At 51.2% G+C, this 19921-nt stretch overlaps 3 protein-coding genes across 10 annotated transcripts in view; all 3 read right to left on the bottom strand.

The window, feature by feature from the left end:
- The window catches only part of CCDC60 (coiled-coil domain containing 60), a 46118-nt gene extending 37938 nt beyond the window's left edge, over nt 1-8180 (bottom strand). Inside the window, exon 1 of one of the 4 annotated variants that reach the window (XM_021412745.1) lies at nt 7576-8180. In XM_021412745.1, the coding sequence (XP_021268420.1) occupies nt 7576-7971 (396 nt within the window). In that variant the 5' untranslated portion in view covers nt 7972-8180. The remainder of the gene's footprint in view (nt 1-7575) is intronic. The other 3 variants (XM_021412746.1, XM_021412747.1, XM_021412748.1) reach the window with 3 other exon arrangements.
- On the bottom strand, nt 10744-13744 carry HSPB8 (heat shock protein family B (small) member 8). The gene is made up of 3 exons (XM_021412389.1): nt 12975-13744; nt 12146-12209; nt 10744-11453 (listed from the first exon to the last, which is right to left on the bottom strand). Exons 1-3 carry the CDS (start codon nt 13342-13344, stop codon nt 11294-11296), a joined length of 594 nt encoding a protein of 197 aa, XP_021268064.1. The 5' UTR covers nt 13345-13744; the 3' UTR covers nt 10744-11293.
- SRRM4 (serine/arginine repetitive matrix 4) overlaps nt 13464-19921 on the bottom strand; it is a 32540-nt gene continuing 26082 nt past the window's right edge. For 3 of the 5 annotated variants that reach the window (XM_021412385.1, XM_021412382.1, XM_021412386.1), the window contains 2 exons: nt 14284-19444; nt 13808-13947 (listed from right to left, as the gene is read on the bottom strand). In XM_021412385.1, coding sequence (XP_021268060.1) covers nt 19180-19444 — 265 coding nt within the window. In that variant the 3' untranslated portion in view covers nt 13808-13947; nt 14284-19179. Of the gene's footprint in view, nt 13602-13807; nt 13948-14283; nt 19445-19921 lie in introns of those variants that run through there. The other 2 variants (XM_021412384.1, XM_021412383.1) reach the window with 2 other exon arrangements.

Genomic DNA, 19921 nt, shown 5'->3' on the forward strand with positions numbered 1-19921 from the left:
TCTCCCCCAGACAATGCCACAGTCAAGTTTCCAACCAAGATGCAAAGTAACTCCATTTTCCAATGAAGACAATCCAGAATAACATTATAGCTGCTACCTCCATTCCCTGTACACTGCTTTTGAGCTCTTAATGTAAAGTGTGACAGTTATATAGCTACCCAATTAACTTGACTATTGTCCCCTAAAAATACTCTCTATCTTGGCTCTCTTTTTGTGCAAATAGCATAATGTTAATTTAATGGAAAGGTCACATTATACTACAAAGAACGCAGAGACATTCCATTATGTCCTTCCCCCATTGCTGCTGAGCATTCAACACTTCTTCCATAGACATTTCATGAATAATGAGAAGCAACCCTAGCCATAGAAAGCGCTGCCTTTCATTACTTGCAATTTAAGACACATCGTTCTACAGTCTCAAGGAAAGTGAAATATTACTGATCCGATTTTACACAAAAGGTTTTCAAGTTTTAAATACGACACCTCTCCCCTCACAACTGAGCGCCTGTATTCACTTTGCCTGCACATGGAAATATTCCAATTCAAGAACTGGCTTCAACATTTCTGGGCTGAAATAAATAAATTTATCCTAAATTGTTGCTCTGTGTGAGAAGGATAATCCCTCCCCAGCTCTTCCTGTTCCATGCAGTGTACAGTGGGCATTAGCAAAGTATTCTATCCAAACTGCAACTTGCTTCAACTGTTGTTTGCTCATGCAAGTTCACTTCTCCTTCTTCTACTAGCTACGTTATTCTTCATTGTGTTCTATCCTAAATTCTCAGGTAGTGCTGCTCTGCTCTGTTGGCCAGCATTAACTGATATGACCTCTATCCTGCAAAGTGCTTTTTTGGCATAATTTGAGGGAGGGGAAACTGATTTTTACATAATATAACAACATACAACTTATATAATATTGTGCTTGTTTCTAGGAAGGATGGACAACCCAACTTAGCTACAAACCTACTACTATATATATATATATTTTTTTAAATCAGTTCAGATTTTATTTACTTTTTTTTTTTTTAAATGGGAATACAAAAACCTCCACATTGTTGAAGTTCTCTTTCCCCTAATTAAATCTACCGCTTCCTACTAGCAACCCCAGCACAGAACAGTCAGTAAATGCCACACAGAAAATAGACATTGGGTTTTGCTATCTGAAACATTTTCTTACATTTCCAGTGTACATACGCTCAGTTCTGGCATAACTCCACTGAACGTGAGTGTCTGGTAAGATCAGCATTAACATTCCTTTATGCAATTAGGGAGATACAGGGGAACAGAAACCAGAAACAGCCAGGAATTACAGTGTCCCAGCATCCACTACAAGCTCCAAACAGAACCAATTATATCTGTCAGCGGCGACAACAGTGTATTTCTTATATACCACCCCTAACCAAATCTCAAAGTGTTTTTGGAAGCAGCTTTTTCCCCATTTTCTCCCCAGAGTGACCATTCATAGAGTGTTTCCAGCAAGCAAAAGGCACTCAACTAACCCCTCCACTGGGGAGCAGCAAATCCTTCAAGTACAATGATTATTCTATTCCTTTCATTGCATACCTTACATACTATCTGTGCTCACTACGTAGAAGTAGACACTAAGCCTTCTAGAAATCCAAAGCCTTGAATATTCACTGGAAAGTGTCACCTTTTAATGCACTTCTCTCCTGCCCCAGGCACGCTGTCGCAGATCAATTCCCAAACCTAGGTGAGCAATGCAATTTGCTATAATGACAATTCAACTGTAATCACAGCAGAGTAATGCACCGTGACTGTACTAGCAGCCTGACATTTGGCAAGTTTACTAAAACCTTAATAACAATGCATTATTACATTTGATATGCTTCCCTTAATTCATTACCGAAGCTGGCTTTAGGAATAGAAATTGAACTTTTGAAATTGATTGGGCTGTTTTGAATTGAACAGCACAGAGATTGCGTGGTTAGCTGCTATTTAGCAATCATAAAGCTCTTATTTTTATAGGATATGACATTCTCACATAGTTAGGCTTCGGTTAGGAGTATCACTGAATACATCAGAAAGTAAAGCTACCACTCTTAACCAAAGAAAACCCAATATTAAAAGCAAACAAACAGCAAACAAAACCAACAAGCAACCTGGTAGGTCTGTGAGCATATGTCCTAATCTCTGGGCTCATTTGCATCACCATTTTGGTGCTAAAAGATAAAGCAAGAGCTCAGGATCAGAAATTCTTCACACTTACTATTTTTCATGTGCAATTAGCAAAGATAATTCACCTTCTAAGACACCTCCTCCAAACACACGAGAGGTAGTGGCTGTCAGTCTCACAAGGCAGTGAAGAAAAACATTTCAGTAAAACTATCAACAGGAGTGCTTAAATATTACTATCACCAGGAATAAAGCTGACTACTTCAGCATTTAGGTACTTGGGCGTAACTTTGTGTTTCTCATCTTCACTCTCATTTTATTCCCCTGAGACATTTAAGGACAAAAAAAAAAAAAAAAAAGAAACATGGATCACTGAGGAAACTTAAAGCGTGAATCTCACTGCTACAATCTCTTCTGTACCCTCCCTGTTTCTTGCTCATTCCCTTCCTCCTGTCCAAAACACCAGCCCTTACACAAACACCGTAATTCCAGAGCTGACAGACGATCATGACATGTTAAGCCTGGTAAAGAACTACAAGCAGAAGGATTAAGCAGTAAAAACTTAAATCAAATATGAATTAATCCTTGCAAACAGCATGCATCTCCAAATTTCCCATTCAATGCTGCAGATGTGTGGTTTTTAAATTGTTAGAAATACTCGAGCATTTACCAACACAGACTTTAAGAGCACCTCTCGCAAGACATGGGAAAGGGTCACGTTTTTACCAACCAGTGACCTATCCCACTATCACAAGAGATATTTAAACCTGAACATCTCAGACAATGCTTCAGCACTGCTGGATAAACAGGCTGAGCAGCAGCCATCCCAGCGATAACCCATTCTTATCAGTTATCTACCTCATATAGCAACTACCAGAGAAAGCACTGGTATGTTATGGCTTTTCACTTTTAGAGCCGGCTGAATAGTTGGCAGAAATATTACACTTTGTTATTTCATTGACATTTCACGTTGTCTGAGCAGGAAGTTTCAGGATGTTTCTGGAGCTTTTTCTAAACCTAATCTAAATCTATCATAAGAGACCTTTTTTGTTGTTCGTTCCTTAATAAAAAAGATTGAGGCCTACCATTTCTTAGAGGCAGGCCTGCGTCCTGGGTCAACCAAACAACCCTATTTGGGTTACACAATTTGGAAGTCATTAGGAATGTCACCACATACACACAGTCCAGTTGGACCAGTTTCCCCATTCTGGGGATACCAGTAAGCCACCACCACTAATGTCTTCCTGCTCCTCCCAGAGCGATAAGGAATTACAGCTAACCTTGACATTAGAGAGCTGACAAGGAAAAGGCTCTTTGCATTCTAAGTTCTGCCTTGCAATGCATGTTTTCAGTCTTCTGGGAAGCAAGGTATTAGATTGGATACCTTGACAGATCTTTAACTGCAGCAATAACAAATAACATCAGTGTAATTTATCTTGAAAGAAATTGCTCCATTTTCTTCTCCAGTTTCCAGCTTAAAACCGTTCATTGCTGATGTTGCTGTCAATCTTATCTAGTGATCTATTTACCGAAAGCACGGAATTACAGTATAGGTTTTTATGACAAGTTCAGAGCAGGCTTTGGCAGTAATAATTTTGTGAACCTGGATTGTTTTTAGGGCTCTGTCAGAAAGGCCACCTTTCTTCCATGTAAAAAGTCAACAAGCCACTTCAGAGGCTTTACAAATGAATTTGTCATAGCAATTAAGGAAAAGAAGCTATATAAACATTGGTAAAAGGTGACCAATCACCATGCACTGTTGCATGAAGGAATAAGAAAAAGACCTTTAACACATTGCTCTGAACGCTTAGAAAGATCAAAATACTGTCTGGAAAGTGACGTTCTTTGACTTGCCATGAATCAGTGCCATCTGCAATGCATGCCTGACCTTTGAGAAAGAGGGAAAAAAAAAATCTCAGACTGAATGAAGTAGCTTCCAATTATTTGCACTGGAAGCTTGAAAGGTTCATAGAATCATAGAATGGCTTGGGTTGGAAGGGACCCCAAGGATCACCAAGTTTCAAACCCCTGCCACAGGCAGGGCTGCCAACCTCCAGATCTAATACTAGACCAGGCTGCCCAGGGCCCCATCCAACCTGGCCTTGAACACCTCCAGGGACGGGGCATCCACAGCCTCTCTGGGCAAGGAGATCTGCAGCCGCCTGAGGATTCTGTGCAGTTTTGTCCCTCTCTACTCTGCCCTCATGAGGCCCAGTCACCTCCCTGTCCCTGCTGGCCACCCCTCTTCTGATGAAGCCCAGGATCCAATGGCCTTCCGAGATGCAAGAGCACCCTGCTGGCTCATGGTCAGTTTTTCATCAACCAGGACCCCAGGTCCTTCTCTGCAGAGCTAGGTTCTATCATGCTATATGGGTATGGACTCCTATTGACACAAGACAGAGCCAGGCAGCCCCACAGGGAGCCACTCCCAGCAACAGCAAGTTTTGAAAAGGCAAGAACTTAGAAACCATTGGGAATCAGCTTGGTGTAGGTGCCCTGGTTAAAATGCACGGCCCACTCAACTTCTCAGGGTACTCCTAGTAAAAGCAGGGAGCTGGCAGCCCATGGTAGAAAGCCATCACATTTACAACACATCCAAAAACACTGGGACATTACTTGGGATAAAAGTTAACATGACCGACAAACCTGAAAACTGTAATCAGGCCGTTCAGTAATGCCTGGATAACATTACACAGGATGGGTAAAAGCAGACTCCCTTGTTTGCTAAGCTTCCCCTCTCTGATACTCCTATTTTGGAAACGGGCTCATTTCATCCCAGAGGGTTGCAGTGGAAGGGAATTCTGTCACTGCACTGCCCCAGCTTTCTTTTCTGTTTTTACTGCAAGACAGACGCCGCTTTCACTGTGTGATCACAGAACAGCAGTTTCCAATGGAACAGTCAGAACATCCAAATATCAGCTCTGAGGCTTCAGCTACCAAATTTACTTAATGAAAACACCAAAAGCATCAATGGACATATATAGCTTTTCTAAACACATTTGTTGTCATCAAGTTGCTATAAAAAGGATTCTAAACATGCAATTACCACATATAATATCCTCTGCCCATATCATTTTGTGTAACCATCCCAGCATACTCATTACAAAAATGTTTTTAGCTGTTAAGGACTTTTTTTTTTAATCTTATCAGTTTACAAAGTGACATTTGCCAGCAGATATTAGCATACTCACGTCCCTTGAATTCCCAGGGCTTTTATTATCTCCTTGCTGTTTACAAATTTTACTGTCGCTCACCATTGCAAATTATCAGCTCTACTTCTTGCTGAAGAAAACGCTAACTCAGAAATCAGAGATGAGTACAAATGCATAAATCAAAGAGAACGTATTTCTTAGCACACTCGGACATCTGGAATTAGACGTATCTGGTACCTATAATCTTCTTAAGGTATTCAGAATACCATGGAGACTGCTAAGGGAGGGTAGGAGTTGGGGTAAATAACTCACACAAATTAAAAAATACAGGTCATAAAGTGCTTTTAAATCAGGCTGTGAGAACACATTTTTGTTCTAGTATATTTGAAAAAAAAGATTAAAAGCTTGAATTGGTTTCTGCAGAGCACACTGGCAACTTAAACAATGAGACTGGGTGTGCAAACAGCTTGAAATTCTGGGCCTTCCCAAACTGGTGGGGATGGAGCAAAGTAGAGGACTGGTCAGATTCAGTACCAGGCAAATGTTTTGTTTTTCCAATGCAGTAACCAGGAGGGGGAAAGAAAAAACAACAACAGTTACTTGAGATTTTCAAGGCTTTTAGCCATGCTCGCCACAAAAAGGAATGATGTGACTACATCCCCTCTGATAGCTTCAGCTTCATGCAATGCATCTTAATGCCAAGCCACAACCACCCACTTAGTGACCTACCTTCAGTTTATTTTCTGCAGGAAGCACATGCTTTTAACATGCTAATGTGGACAGAACCTGAATTAGCACAGTTCAAAACTGGCTTCAGATCAGCCCTGGAGGATCAAATTCAGACATTCTTTTTCCAACAGCATCATTCTCAGGATTGTCGGAATATATCTGCAATTGAAGGTCTCTAACTTCTGCTTTAGAATTATAGAGAAAGCACCTGAAACTTTTGATGCATATTGACAAATTCACTCAAACAAATCTCTGAATGAAAGCAGCCAGCAAGATGCTGCTTCAGGTAGCACGTGAAAGAAAACAAATGGTACCCACTGTCTGTTTAGGCAATAACGTAAAACCATCTAAATCTCAAAACTCTGAATGCACCACACAATCAGAGCAGAAAATTAAGAAGTGGGAGGGCCGAGTCCTTCCTGCCTATCTGACTAACAAGCACTCTGCTTCTGCCACAGCTGTCAGAGAGCATCCCTTGGGCACCCCATTGGAGAGCACATAGCAAAGCACAGGCTGAGGGTCACAGGGACTGATGGTGAGCTGGAGGAGAAACTCTGTGCAGAGACCAGAAGGAGAATTGCTCTCTGCTCAAAACTGCACAGAATCCTCAGGTGGCTGCAGATCTCTTTGCCCAGAGAGGCTGTGGATGCCCTGTCCCTGGAGGTGTTCAAGGCCAGGTTGGATGGGGCCCTGGGCAGCCTGGTCTAGTATTGGATATGGAGACTGGCAGCCCTACCTGGGGCAGGGGGGTTGGAGCTTGATGCTTGATGTCCCTTCCAACCCAAGCCATCCTATGATTCTATGATCTCCTTGCTCAAAGCAATGGCACTGAAGAAACAAAACGAATGGTAGAATGCTGCAACCTCAAGTGTCAGCGACTGGGTTCTCATCGCTGGGGTTTAATGGTTCCAGTTTGAATTAAAAGCAACTTGAGATAGAACAAGACCCAGGAAGCTCATGGTTGCGCAGCACAGAGGAGACCAGGAGAAGGTAACCACTCTGACCAGAGAGACTCCTGGCTAACCCCATCTGAAACTCAAATACAGGTGCCAAGTAAAATCTGAGATAGACAATCCACTACCTCCAAAGCCATCCCTTCCTATGCAAGTTGTCTCAGACTTCACACCAGTCTTATCTTCAACTTCAAGCCTATTACCCACCCTTTATCTACCACCACTGTCCACTCCTGCTTTTTAACCCTTCACCCTCACGCCCTCAGAATGGCTCCTCTCCTCCCACTGTCCAGACCAAACGTGTACCTTTTCCTAAGCACTCTCCCTCAATTATATTCACTATTCCATGGTTTCTTTTTCATTCATTAACTTTCTATGGCCCTAGCTCCATTCTAACTGCTCTCAGTTACAAAAGCCAGTTCCCAACCCATAACACAGGTCAAAGCGGTCACACCGCACGTACAAACGCTCTGTACCAACAACAGGGCAGCTTGCAGCTCTCAACAGAAAGGCAGGGAACATTGTTTAAACAAAAGGAATCATTCTCCTCCCTGGACTTAAAAGAGAAGCCTTTGTTTCCCATGTCAAGACAAGCAGAAAGCCAGATCTACCTGTGCGAGCTGTCCCAAAGAGAGCAGGGTGAGCTCCTTGGGGTCGGCGCAGAGCAGCTCCCCCAGCTCCCGGTAGGGCTTCCCGATGGGGGTGAAGAGTCCCCGGCTGCGCTGCCTTTCCCTCCTGTGCCAGTTCTCCCAGTACACTTGCTCTCGTGGCAGCCCGCTGCTCCTGTAAAGCGCCCAGCTCCTGGCCAGCACCTTCCCTTCTCTCTCAGCCGAAGCAGGCAGAGCCTGAATGCGCACAAAGTCTCTTGGGTTCAGCATTTTGGCAGCTGTTGGCACCATGGTTCCGCCGTCCTTGGGTGACTCTGGCAGCACAGCAGCCCTGAGCTGTGTGCTTGCTGACACAGACACCTGAGCTCTGCTGACTTTGGGCACACCTGGCGCCGGCATTGCTCCAGCACAGGAGCACAGCTTGTCCTCATTATGCTATTACAAACTTTACTTTCCCTGCCATGACAACAAAGCCCTGCTGCACAAACCTCCAGGCAAGCCTCTTTTTCAACCTCCTACACCCAGCAGCAGCCGCTGACTAACCCCGGCTCTCCTTCCACAGCAACAAACCCTTCTCTGCCAGGGAACCTAAAACCCACCCCGTCTCCCAGGGAACGGCAGTACACAGAGCCCGAGCATCACACTCTGAGGGCTCCATGGAGCACAAACCTCCTTCAGCCCCATGTGCAGCAGCAGCATGGCCTGCCCTGCCCCCCCAGCCCCTCACTGGCACAGGCTGCCCAGGGAGTGATGGGGTCACCGGCCCTGGAGGTGTTCCGGAGCCATGGGGATGTGGCACTGAGGGACGTGGGCAGTGGGCATGGTGGGGGTGGGCTTGGAACTCAAGCTGCACAACCCCCCCCAACTCCGTGTGCCACTTTAAAAAGATTTATGCTCGTTTTAGTCCCAAAAATAGTGAGCAGCAGTGGGAGTGAGAGGTCTCCGGAGGCTTGTTGGTGAGGCACAATCATGAGAAGTGCATTAGATCCATTAAGCACCATTACCAGTATCTGGAGCTAATCACTGCGACTTAATGAAACTCATTCATTCCTCCTGTGCTGGAGCAGCATCCCTTCCTGGTGGCAACCAGCAGTACTCTGGCCATGCTCTGTATGCCCTTTGCTTCTAGGGCCTTTGGCATTAAGCCCAGTGAGAAGCGTGGGGAGATCCTCCCAAAATTCCCTTTGCAGAGGCAGGAAGAGAAACATCTCGGAGCCAACACAGTGGAGATTCCATTGCTAACGAGGCACAGAAGTCATTTAGCTCTGGCTGCACGTGTTGAAGTGATGGGGTGAGAAGGAACAAGGTCCCGGAGCCACAGTGCATGGTGCAAATGGAACAGAAAGAAAGAAAGGAAGTGGGTGACATCCAGCTCCTCGCCTGCTGCCTACCCCTAGGACAAGCACTGTCCTGATCCCACTCTGGATGGGAATGAGCCAAAGCCCAGCATGGGGCTTTGCATGTCCTTTTGCTCAGTGCCTCGCTTTACCTTCACAATGGAGATGCTTTAGCTTGATTTATTCCATTGTTTTAGTTGTAATTTATTGTTTTCACGAGCACTTCTGCAGGCTGAGACTTGCTCTGCAGATGGAGAACAGGGACGCAGCAGAGAGAAAGCTCCAAAACAAGGAAATAGAAACAGAAGCTCACGGGGTTAGAGGGGGATGTCACAGGGGCAAACACAGAGGGGTTGCAGGGGATCACAGGGGCAGAGCTGCCCAGTGCCAGCCTGGGGATGGGGCAGGAGGGAGCTGAGCAATTCGGGGGCACAGACACCCCTTGGCTATGGGAAGAAGGAGGGCCTCTGAGGGTGCCTGGTGTGTTCAGCCCGCCCTGGAGCTGCTCGTGTGTTATTTACCCTGCCCCGCACGCTGCCAGCCAAAATGAATCAATTCAGCTCCTCATTTCCATTTTTGGGAAATAAACCCTCGGGAACACGCTGGGAGCTTGCTTCCTCCCAGTGGGGCCGCATCCCTGGGGCGCGGGAGGTTCCTGGTGCTCCGTGCTCCCCACACAGAGGCTCCATGCTGCAGCGGGTATTGAGCCATAAAGCCTAATAGGTTACGGCACCATAAAACGCAGGGTAATTGCTGTGAGACCATAAAAATGGGATGTAATTGGCAGAGCGGCCGTTGAGGAGTTTTGTTATGGCTCTGATGCTTTGACAGCGTACTCTCACCCAGGGCTGCGACAGACAAACAGCCCTGGGCACCGGCCACGGCGCTGAAATGCCACTGCGTTTCCAAAGCTGCTGTATCACCTGCTGAACCACACAGAGCAGTATTTATTTTTAAAACGTCCCTCTCTCCAGCACTCAGGTAGTGCTTAAAAAGGCACTGAGCTTCGCTTCGTTCATTGCTCGGTCAAGGGGCCCAGCCTGAGTACCAGTCTTTATTGCTGATTGCGGATGCCATTAGGAAATGATCGCTGGCGCCCTTCTCACCGTTCTTTGTAAGATATTATTAAGGAATTCATCAGAAAGTAGAACCAAATAAAGCAGAGTGAATGCAAAAATTAAACCTCTTTCCGCCAGCTGCAGATGAGCAGGAGAGAAAGCGGAGGGCATAGCCCATATAGGCAGTCACCAGCCACCAACATCTGGGGACATTTGTTGAGTTTTTGGAGATGAGCCACGTGTCCTTTCTTTCACCTGTGCACAAAACCCACCCAGAAGCTCCAAAGAGCAGAACCAGGGCCCCCTGTGCCCCCAGGGCCAGAGCCCTGCCCAGGTACCGGGGTGCAGCACATCCCCCAGCTGCAGTGTGAGCAGCACTGCTGTGCTCGGGGGAATGCAGCGCCGAGGCCAGGATTTACAGCACATGCTGTGGCTGTTGTTGGTAACTGAGCCCTGAGCAAGCCCAAGCGCAACATGTGAGCTGTATTTTTAACTCCAAGGTCCCACTGACATGGAAAACTGGGTGTCTGCTCCCCTTGGCATCGCCGCTTTGCTGTGCCCGGGCATTGGGTTGCAGGGCTGGGCTGCAGCCAGGAGCTGGCGTGGGGAGATGTAAGTGAGGATGGTGCGAGGACAAACACAGCTTCCCTGGCTCAGAGGGCTGTTCAGTGTCCCCTACCAGGAAAAGGGCACAGAGCCCATCCGGAGGGCAAAGAGTGCTCAGAGCATCCCCAGCCCCCCCCTACCCTCGCCTCCCAGCCAAGACCAGCAGAGGCTAAGAACATCAACTCGTTTTTATTCCTCAAGTCTGATAAGTAAAATCACAAGTTCTTTTTGGAAAAAGAAAAAAACAAACAAAAACAAAAACAAAACATGCAGACAGTTTACACTTCTCAGCAGGTCTGGTGAGGGTTTGTCTGTCTGGGACAGGGCTGTGCCATTGGCCCCACTGCCGGCTGCGTGTCTGCGGGCTGGCAAGGGGCCGGCGTGGAGATGGAGTTCAAAACAAAACCAAAAACAGAGAAGAAGAAGACACAGGACCACGGGATTCCACTTCAATTTAAGAAGAGAAAAGGGCACTTTTCCACTATTGTTACAAACATCCCATCTGCTCACCTTACAGCATAAAGAGAACCGTTAACGAAGACACCCGTTCTGTTGGGTCTGATGGATGCAAAGCCTCTACCAGAGTGTCAGACCACTGTGGGGCAGCTGCTCCCAGGGGGCGGGAGAGGCCGTGCCCCGGGGCCACCCCGCTGGGGCCCGGGGAGCGGGGTTGGGGGACAGGACAGGGGTCGGGGGTGCAGAGCTGGGGCACAGGGACCCTCAGGCGCAAGTGGCCTCTGGGCTGTCCACTGGGATCTCGCCACTGCAGCTGCCCTCGCCGTACTGCTGGTAGGGGGGGATCTGGGGAGCCTCGATGATCAGCAGCCCCTCCGGCGACAAGGAGGCGAAGACAGTGATGGGGTCCACCTCATAGGGCAGCCTGGAGGGGGGACAGAGAGAGGTGTGGGGTTAGGAGACGGGGCAGCCATGCGGCTCGCAGCCTTCCCGCTGAGATTGCCCAGCAGGACCCCTGGCGGGGCTCACTGCCCCCACTCGTGTTAGGAACGTAGCGCCTGGGAACGCACAGGGATAATTTAAAGTGGCCCCTGGGCTGCCTGGCGCTCTGTTTAATCTCCGTGGCAGATGTGTTTGACAGGACGTCACTGCCGCCCGCGCTCGCCCGGCTGCTGCGTCGCGCCCGTGCCTTGCCCATAAAAGGAGCCCGGCTGCTGGCTCCCACCCGCTGTGCACGCGGCTTTCCTGGGAGGTTTTGGTAAAGCGAAGCTGCAGAGCAGCTGCTGCACCGCTGTGGTTTGCCCTCGATGCCGGGCTCACCTTCCCTCCCCGCTGTTGTTGTTGCTGGGGTGAGTCAGCGCGATAGCAATCAGACTGACATCACTCGGATGTGGATGTGGGTGCACGTGTAGCCGCACACCGGAGACGGGTGTATTTTGGGGCTGGCGATGGGATCAGCCCCAAAATGGGAGCACGGTGCCTTGCACCTCTCATATCTGGGCTAGAGGAGCCCACAGGGCAGGTTTGGGAATGGAAACAGCGGGGCTGTGGCCATCGCATGTCATGGGGATGGGGCTGTGCTTGTGGGAGGATGCCCCGGGGCAGGGTGATACCTACTGGATTTTCTTGGTGAAGTTCTTGGAGACGATGCCTCCTTCCACCTGCTGCTCCTCGTGTTTGCCTGGGGGGAGGACAAAGGCGTGTCACCGCCGCTCTGGGCTCACATTAACCCAACAAGTAAAACAAACAAACCCCAGGAACTCTTCCAAAGGAGATGTTTTCCCTTCCCTCTGTGGGTGTCTCCCACGTGGGGAGGGATACACCAAACCCAGCAGAGAACAGCAGCGAGCGCCTGGCCTGTGAGTCTGCAGTGGTTGGAAGAGGAGGACGAGGAGGAGGAAGAGCTGCTTTTCCCACCAGACACCTTCACTTCCCATCAGCTTTCCCTGAGCCCTGCTTGCTGCCAAGAGCCAGGGCTTAAGAAGGAGCCATCAGACATGATCAAATCTTTGGATCTTATCCCCATCCCCTGCTGAGCTGTTGGGCTGTGTGTGAGCCCCCCCAAGACGGGGCTCAAGCTCTGAGGCCTCCCAGATCCCCCTAACCCACAGTCTCCCCTCAAATCAGCCCCTGGAACAAGTGCTGTGGCCTGACATGGCACTGGAGCCCCAGGAGGTGCAGGGCTCTGGCCAGGCCACAGCGCTGGAGCTCTGGGAGGTGCTTCGGGCTGCCTCGCTCTCGGCCCCTTTAAAGGGAATCTCCCTCAGCTCCAGCTATAATTAACCCAGCCAGGCTGGGGCCCCTCTCGGCAGCTCGCAGCTGGGTGCCAGCTGGAACACAAACCCCAGATATTCACCCCAAAGGAGCCTTGGCCTTCCCATGTCGGCACTGAGTATGCCACCACGGCTCCCAAGCTCCGTCCCATTCCCCGCGCCCCAGCCCTCACCTGACACCTCGACGTATCCATCCTTGGTTTTGACCGTCAGCTCCTCAGGCTTGAAGCTGTGCACGTTGACGCACACCTTCCAGGGCTCGCGGGAGGTGGGCACGGGGCTGCGGCTCTCTGGGTACCCCCCAAAGCGGGCGCTGTAGCCGGGGGCCATGGCGGAGGCACGGGCACGCAGCGGGCCCGGCCAGGTGGGGGTGAGCCGGGGCCGAGCCCAGTCGGGCCAGTCCGCCGTCAGGTCCCCATGGAAGGGCGAGAGGCCGAAATCATCATCCAGGAGGCGCGTGGTCAAACTGGGCTCTCGGAATGGGTCGCGGAGGCTCCTCCGGCCGGGGTAGTGGCAGGAGAAGGGCAGCTGGCTGTCGGCCATGGCTCTGTGCTCCTCGTGGAGCCTCAAAGGCTGCGGAATACCCTGGGGAGCCCGGCCCAGGGCAGGCGCATCCACGCGTGGGGGCTTGGGTGGGAGCCCGGCACGGGGCAGAGCGCGATGGATGGAAGAGATTCAGCAGGGCTGAGGCATCCGGCGCTCGGAAAGCAAGTGCGGGGAGGTCGGAGATTTGTGGGCTGCAAGAAAACGCTTCCTGGTTGGCTTCGGTCCCAGGGATCGGGCGGAGGAAAATAAAACTTCTTGTCCAGAGAGGGAAAAAAAAAAAAAAAATCAAACCGAATATCCCAAGATTAAAAGCTTATCTCTCCCCTCTCGCTCCCACAATCACTGCGCCGTGTCCCTGCCGCTCCCGGGTGAGAGCCGCAATAAATGCCTGAGCTCGGAGCCGAGAAACTTCTGCAACCTTCCACCGCCGGGTGAGCGCTATTTATACGCTCCAGGAGGGGGAGGCTGTGTTTTGCAATTCCTGCCCTGTCAGCCGAGTATTTTGGAGAGGATGAAACAGCCGTGGAGAATCCGGGCTGTGCAGCTGACCTCTCACGCCGGCCTGAGGATCCCAGCAGGCGCGGGGTTTTCGGCACCTGCCTAAAAATAACCGGGGAGCTCAGGGTGGGCTGCTCGCACCACAATGTCACCCATTAAAAATACCCCCGGCTGGGGCTGGGCCCTGCACTGTACACCCACTGCGCCCAGAGATGCGTCACCAGTAAAAAGTGGTTGGGACTGTGAGCTGATGCCTGGGTCTGGGCCTGAAGCAATGCCCCAAAACCACTGGGGTGGGAGTGGGATCCCACACGGCCCCGTCCTCACCCTCCTCCTCCTCCTCACTGCGTGCCTGGCTGCGCCGCAGCAGGGCGAGGCGTAATCACAGCCGCGCGAGGCTAATTACAGGGCTGCAGGGGATGGGGTGCGGCGGGGTACCTGGCTCTGGTGGCAGCAGGGATCCTGCAGAGGGGGTCCCGGCACGACGACGAGTGTCACCAATGATGCACCAGATGCTGCACTGCTTCCTCACTCCCTCCGGTCTCTACCTCGCTCTCCTTCTCTCCAGCATCTGCAATCTTTCTAATGGACTTGCTGGAACAAATTGCAGCAGGAAGGCCGTAATGGGCTGCGGGCCACGCTGCGATTCGGCCGCCGGTCGCTCGGAGGGCATTAATCACAGAGCAGCGACGCGGCATTGCTGGGCAAGGAGCTGCCTTTGCCAGCACGGGGAGTGGCTGCTCCCGTGCTCGTCCCTTGCCTCCTTCACTGGTGTGTGTGGGGGTACACAGCCAGGCATTGTGGGGTCTCCCTGGGGACTGGGGTGCGCCTGGAGTTGTGGGGAGGAGCAGAGAAGCAGCCATCAGCAGAGGCTGAAGTGTCCCCCTCTATCCCTTGCCCTGCCTGGCTGAGTGCTCCCATCACCCAGAGTGATACCAGGTATTCCAGAGGTGACACCAGCACACGGTTTGGGACAGCCCCATAGCCACTTCCATCCCTGACACGTTTCGTCCTGAAATCTCCAGTCCCATGTTTCCCGAGTAGCTCCAGGCCATCCTCCCTCCCAGGCCAGGAATCCGTCTTGCCGCCTTGCTTATCCCCATTAGTCACACGTCCCTCTCCAGGGATCCCAATTTAGCTCCTGTTGTCACTCCAAATCTCCCAGTCACCTCCCACAGCTGCCAGCACCACCACGTCAGCTCTGGGGAGCGCAGAGCCCTCCTGTCAGCCAAGCGACCTGGGGACGCTGCCCTGTGTCTGTGTCTGTGCTGTCATCAGACCCTTCCCAGGTGCACATCTCAGCTGCCATCAGGACTTGGTGGATGGTCCCCGGGAGTGTCTCCATTCCAGGGGCATTAATGGGGAAGCAGAGCATCCCCACTGCCTTCAAACTCTACACTTCTGGCTTGGGCTGTCTGTGAGCTGAGGATGACCCAAATCGCACGGCAAAGGGCAGCAAAAGCCTGACCCAGCTGGCAGGAATCTGAGCTCACAGCAGTTCAGCTTCAGCCAGTGCCCCAACGACCCCGTCCCCGGCAGCTGAGAGTGCAAGCACATGCCCTGCTGTGTGGAGCAGCTGAAACAACCCAAAATATCCCACCACACCAAGCTGCATCCAAAAGGAACACGAGAAACCAGGCTGTGATGTGAACCAGATATCATCTGAACTTTTATTGGAACCCTTTTCTAAACAGGCTAACAACTCAAATACCCCAGGAAGACTAAAGAATACAGTATGCATTTCCATGGAGAGCAAAGGTAGTTTTACAATGAAGTCGAATGAACAGACGTGCCGGTGTGATTTGGTAAGGAATCGACCAACAGGCGAGAAAACAGGGACACAGTTTTCCCTGGCAGCTTTTCTCCTGTCTGGGCTTTTGTTCTAAATCTCTCCATTCCCTGGATGGGGCTCAAGGTGCTGTTCTCTACAACAGTCCAAAGTTTGGGCTGCTTTACCAAGGAGCTGTTGCTACAGCAGCGGATGTTCCAGTGCTTCAGAGACTCTCCTGGTCACGCACAGACTTCCAGGTAGCAGCAAAAGTCACAGGATTTGTTCACCCTCTAGCACTCGGGTAGCACAACACCCATTGGACATTAAAGACTGCGTTCTGGCATCTAAACCTGTCCCTTTCTCAGTCACCCCGTGGACCCCACAGCGAGACCCAAACAACTTTCCTAAGTAATGCTCAATAAATAGGAGAAATAAATATTAAATAAGAGGCTAAGTCCTCTCAGCCTTTTCGATCTATGTACAATGCATAGCAAAATAACATCGATTGGCCGCTGCAGATAGGTTTGGTACAAAAAAAACCAAAACAGCAAAAACATTGAGAAAAGTTACGGTCAACGTAAAGCAGAGCACAGCTGAGCGCCGCAACCCATGACACAATGGAATGACACAGCAGTGCATTGAAATATCCTTCCTCTGCTCTTTTCAGCAAAACTTCAGGGTCTGGGCTGGGTTTGCTGGAGCCTGACCTGGTGTGTGGGATGGAAGAGGAACCCTGGGGGTCCAGGGAGCTGGGAGCATCCCAGGGGGACACTGCGTTGTGTGCTCTGCTGCGGAAAGGCAACCAGGGCACTTGGGATGGAAACATCGCAGGCAGGAAGGAGCCCTTGGATGAGGAAAGAAAACCCTCTGAGATGGATGCTTCTGAGAGGCGGCCGAGACATTCCCCCAAAGCCATGGTGAGGCCCTGACAAGCAGCCCCAGTGCCAATGAGCAGCAATTTGTGTGCACCCAAAGGGGCGAGATGCCCCAGGGTGGGAACAACAGCAACCTGAGATGCTGGACATGGAGCAAAAATCCCATAAAAGCAACGAGTGAGTGAACACGCGACAAAAGAAGCACTGGCAAAAGGCACAGAGACAGAAAAGCTCACAGGCTTCTTGCAAAGTGACAGAAAACCCACTGACGGGAAGGGCGACGGTCCGCATTGTAGGGAAAACCTTAAATAAGTTAAAAAATAAAGAGATAAATACCACCGAGGAAACATATGCGCGCACACACACACAAAGGGACGCGGTCGGGTCCTGTCACCGGGCTGGATTTGCAGGCACCTCCCGTGCTCTCACGGCCCAACCTCAGATTTTCCATGGGTGGATCACGATGCAAAACAACGCGGGGAAGTCCTTCCTCCCACCGGGACGCTGCACCGAGCAGCCGGGCTGGGCCAGCGCTGGGAACCTCCATGCAACTCTAGGGGGGGGAAGGGGGGCGGGGAGGGGACATGGGTACACCCAAACAAGCAGGCAGAGAGCCTCCCCGTTCCTGCATCCCTCACCCTCCGAAATAAATACATAAATAAATAAATAAATAAATAAATAAATACTGCTGACAGCGACCGCTCGCGTCCATTCCGGCCTAGCGATTGAAAAACAGAACGCGACTAATAGTAATAAATAAGCGCGTCGGTAAATAAATAATTAGGTAAATAAATAAAGAGGCTTTGCTCCAATGCTCGAGAGACCCCCGGGGCATTCAGCTGCCACAAACTGTGCAGGAGGACGGGTGCCAGAGCCACGTGTCACCTCTCGTCCCATAGCCGGCGTGCGCTGCTGTTTGTCCTCCGTCCCACGAGTTGCTCAGCTCGATGTAGTTTGGCTGATTACACTGCCTGCACAAAGCCCTTCTCTGCTTCCCCAGCTGCTGCCCATCTGGCTTGCTGCTGCCTTGCTGCAGGTGCACGCCTGCATTTAGGGGCACTGAGAGACTGAGAGATTCGGGATTTGGCCTCTGGTTGCTGAGATCAGGTCTTTCATGGAGCACTACAGAGCGACTGAATGCCGAACTGGGAGGGACTCTCTAGGGAAGAAGCATGGGGTTCTCAGCCCTTTACAAGAAGGGTGCTCCCCTCCAGAGGAGCCAGGGGCTGCTGCAGGGCTGGGGCAGGGGGAAGGCAGCAGCATCCGCTGCAGGAACACCTGGTCTGTAATTCTCAGCCACAGCCAGAGGGGTTTGCAGTGAGAAGGAGACGGTGAAAAAAAGGGCCCCTGGTATCAAATTTCCCCTTGCACCAGCCGTGTAGAAGTATAACCTGTCCTGCTGTGTTTTCCAACTGATAACACGTTTATATACTCGATAAGGCAATCATCCAGGTTGTGTTTGACCTTCCCCTGCTCACCGCTTTACCTGCTGCCAGTGGGAGCGGGGGCCATGGGTAACTCTCTGGCTGTGGGTTTCCCTTTCCTCCCACCCCTCTCTCCCTCTGGCAGATGCTGGCTCCCCTCGGCCCTTTCCTGTGACACTTCAATGACGCACCTCCTTGACTCATTAAGCCCAAACTCCTTAATGATCACGCAGGATGGAAGGGGAGGGGATGGAAAAAGGGAGGGAGGGAAGTCTTAGGCCTAAATTAGCGTCTCTAAGCACCCAGGTGTTGTAAGAGAAAGAAAATCCTCAGCACCGGCTCAGCCCGTGCTAGGAGAAGCCTTTGTTGCTCTGCAAAACACAGTAATTGCGCAGGCAGCTGGGCTGGCAAGCCTGGCAGGGAGACAAAACCACAGGGCCGCCCAGGCAGGCAGGGCCCTCCCGGCTCCTGGGAAAAAAACAGGCAACTGGGGGGGGGCCTACGAGATGCGAACCACGCCAGTCCCACGTCTGCTGTAGGCCTCAGCGTTCACACTGCTGGAGGGGAATAATGCAGCCCTGTGAAAGGTGGATGTGTAACACCCTGTTAGGAAAGGGCAGGAGAAAGAGAGGGAATAGCCTTTTTTTCCCCCCCAGAAATTAATGTCAGGAGGGATTTCTAGCCTTCTATTTATAGCAGAGTCGGGCGTACGGCAATAAATAAATAGGCTCATGGCAGAGAGCTGCTGCAGAGTGGGCAGAAACTCTGGAGGAGAGATCCAATATCAAGGACCTGATATTTGCCTTGAGGAGGACAGGTCATGTCCACTCATCACCAAGGCTTCCCAGCAAATTCCTCCCTAAATGTGTCTCTTCCTCCGGGGGGAATTAATTCACTGGCTCCTGCTTTGGCAAGAGAAAAGCAAAGAGACAAACTTCTTCCTTTGGAGCAGCTGGCAGCTGTCAGAAAGTGGCAGCGATGGGGAGATGGGGATGTCAGGAGGATGGACCCTGTAGGGTCTGCAGAGGGCACTGGCCCCTCTTCCAGCCCCAGCTCTGGCTGGGGGAGCTGGGACGGATCCACCCTCCCTGCAAGGCAGCGAAGGGGCTGTTCCAGGAGCACGAGGGCTCTTACTCCATCCAAAATAAGGAAAGGGGACCCGGTGCTGCTGTCACATCAGTATCGGGGATGACTGCGATCGATGGCCAAGTAGGTGGGAAGGATGTGGAGAACGCTAGGAATTCGGTGATGCCGGCGGCACTCCCTAGCGACGCAGGCTGTCAGAGCTGCCTCCTGAGTCATAGCTCCTGCTGCGGCTGCGGCTGCTCCTGGGGCCCGAGCTCCTGCTGCGGCTCCTGCCCTCTGCACTGCTGCTGCTCCAGCTGCGGCTGCGGCTCGTCCGGTGGCTGGAGTAGCTCCGGCTCCGGCTCGGGGAGCGGCTGAGGCTGCTGTACCAGGAGGAATAGCTGCTGGCGCTGCTGGAGGAGGATGGGCTGGGCCGGTAGTAGGGGATGGGGCGTTTGCGGGCGCTGTGGGGACAGAGAGATGCGAGATTACCAGGAACACGAGGACAGATTTACTGCTGAGATCTCCAAAATACATCGTTTACTCTGCACGACACCTCTCAGATTTGTCTGGTTTTATTTAAAAGGAAGACAGCAGGTAGCTGGCAGGCGTTGGGATTCCAGCCAACCACCCCCACGGCCACCAGGCACCAAGTCTGAGGCTCTGCCTGATGTTTTCCCAAAAACCCCTCAGCTTGAGAGTGAGAGTCAAATTTGACTGTCTATAGCATGGGACATCTACCACGGGAGAGGGTGAAGCAAAAGCCTGCTGCACCTTGTACTTGGTGGGTGGGTGAGTCCCTGCTCTGATTTATCTGCCCTTTTTCTTCCATGGTTATAAATGAGACCCCTGCATCCTCCTTCTGCCTCTAGCTTCAGATCCCCAAGCTGGAGGGGATGCAGAGTTAGGGTTAGGGAAACCATTGTACTCCTGGAGCAACC

The sequence above is a fragment of the Numida meleagris genome, chromosome 14 (assembly GCF_002078875.1).
Source record: "Numida meleagris isolate 19003 breed g44 Domestic line chromosome 14, NumMel1.0, whole genome shotgun sequence".
In the NCBI taxonomy this organism is placed as follows: domain Eukaryota; kingdom Metazoa; phylum Chordata; class Aves; order Galliformes; family Numididae; genus Numida; species Numida meleagris.

Coding starts and splice junctions, on each gene's coding strand:
- HSPB8 (XM_021412389.1), bottom strand. CDS start 13,344: ATGGCCGACAGCCAGCTGCCCTTCTCCTGCCACTACCCCGGCCGGAGG. Junction 12,210..12,974: donor TGGATACGTCGAGGTGTCAG/GTGAGGGCTGGG, acceptor TCCTCCCCCCAG/GCAAACACGAGGAGCAGCAG. Junction 11,454..12,145: donor AACTTCACCAAGAAAATCCA/GTAGGTATCACC, acceptor TCCCCCCTCCAG/GCTGCCCTATGAGGTGGACC.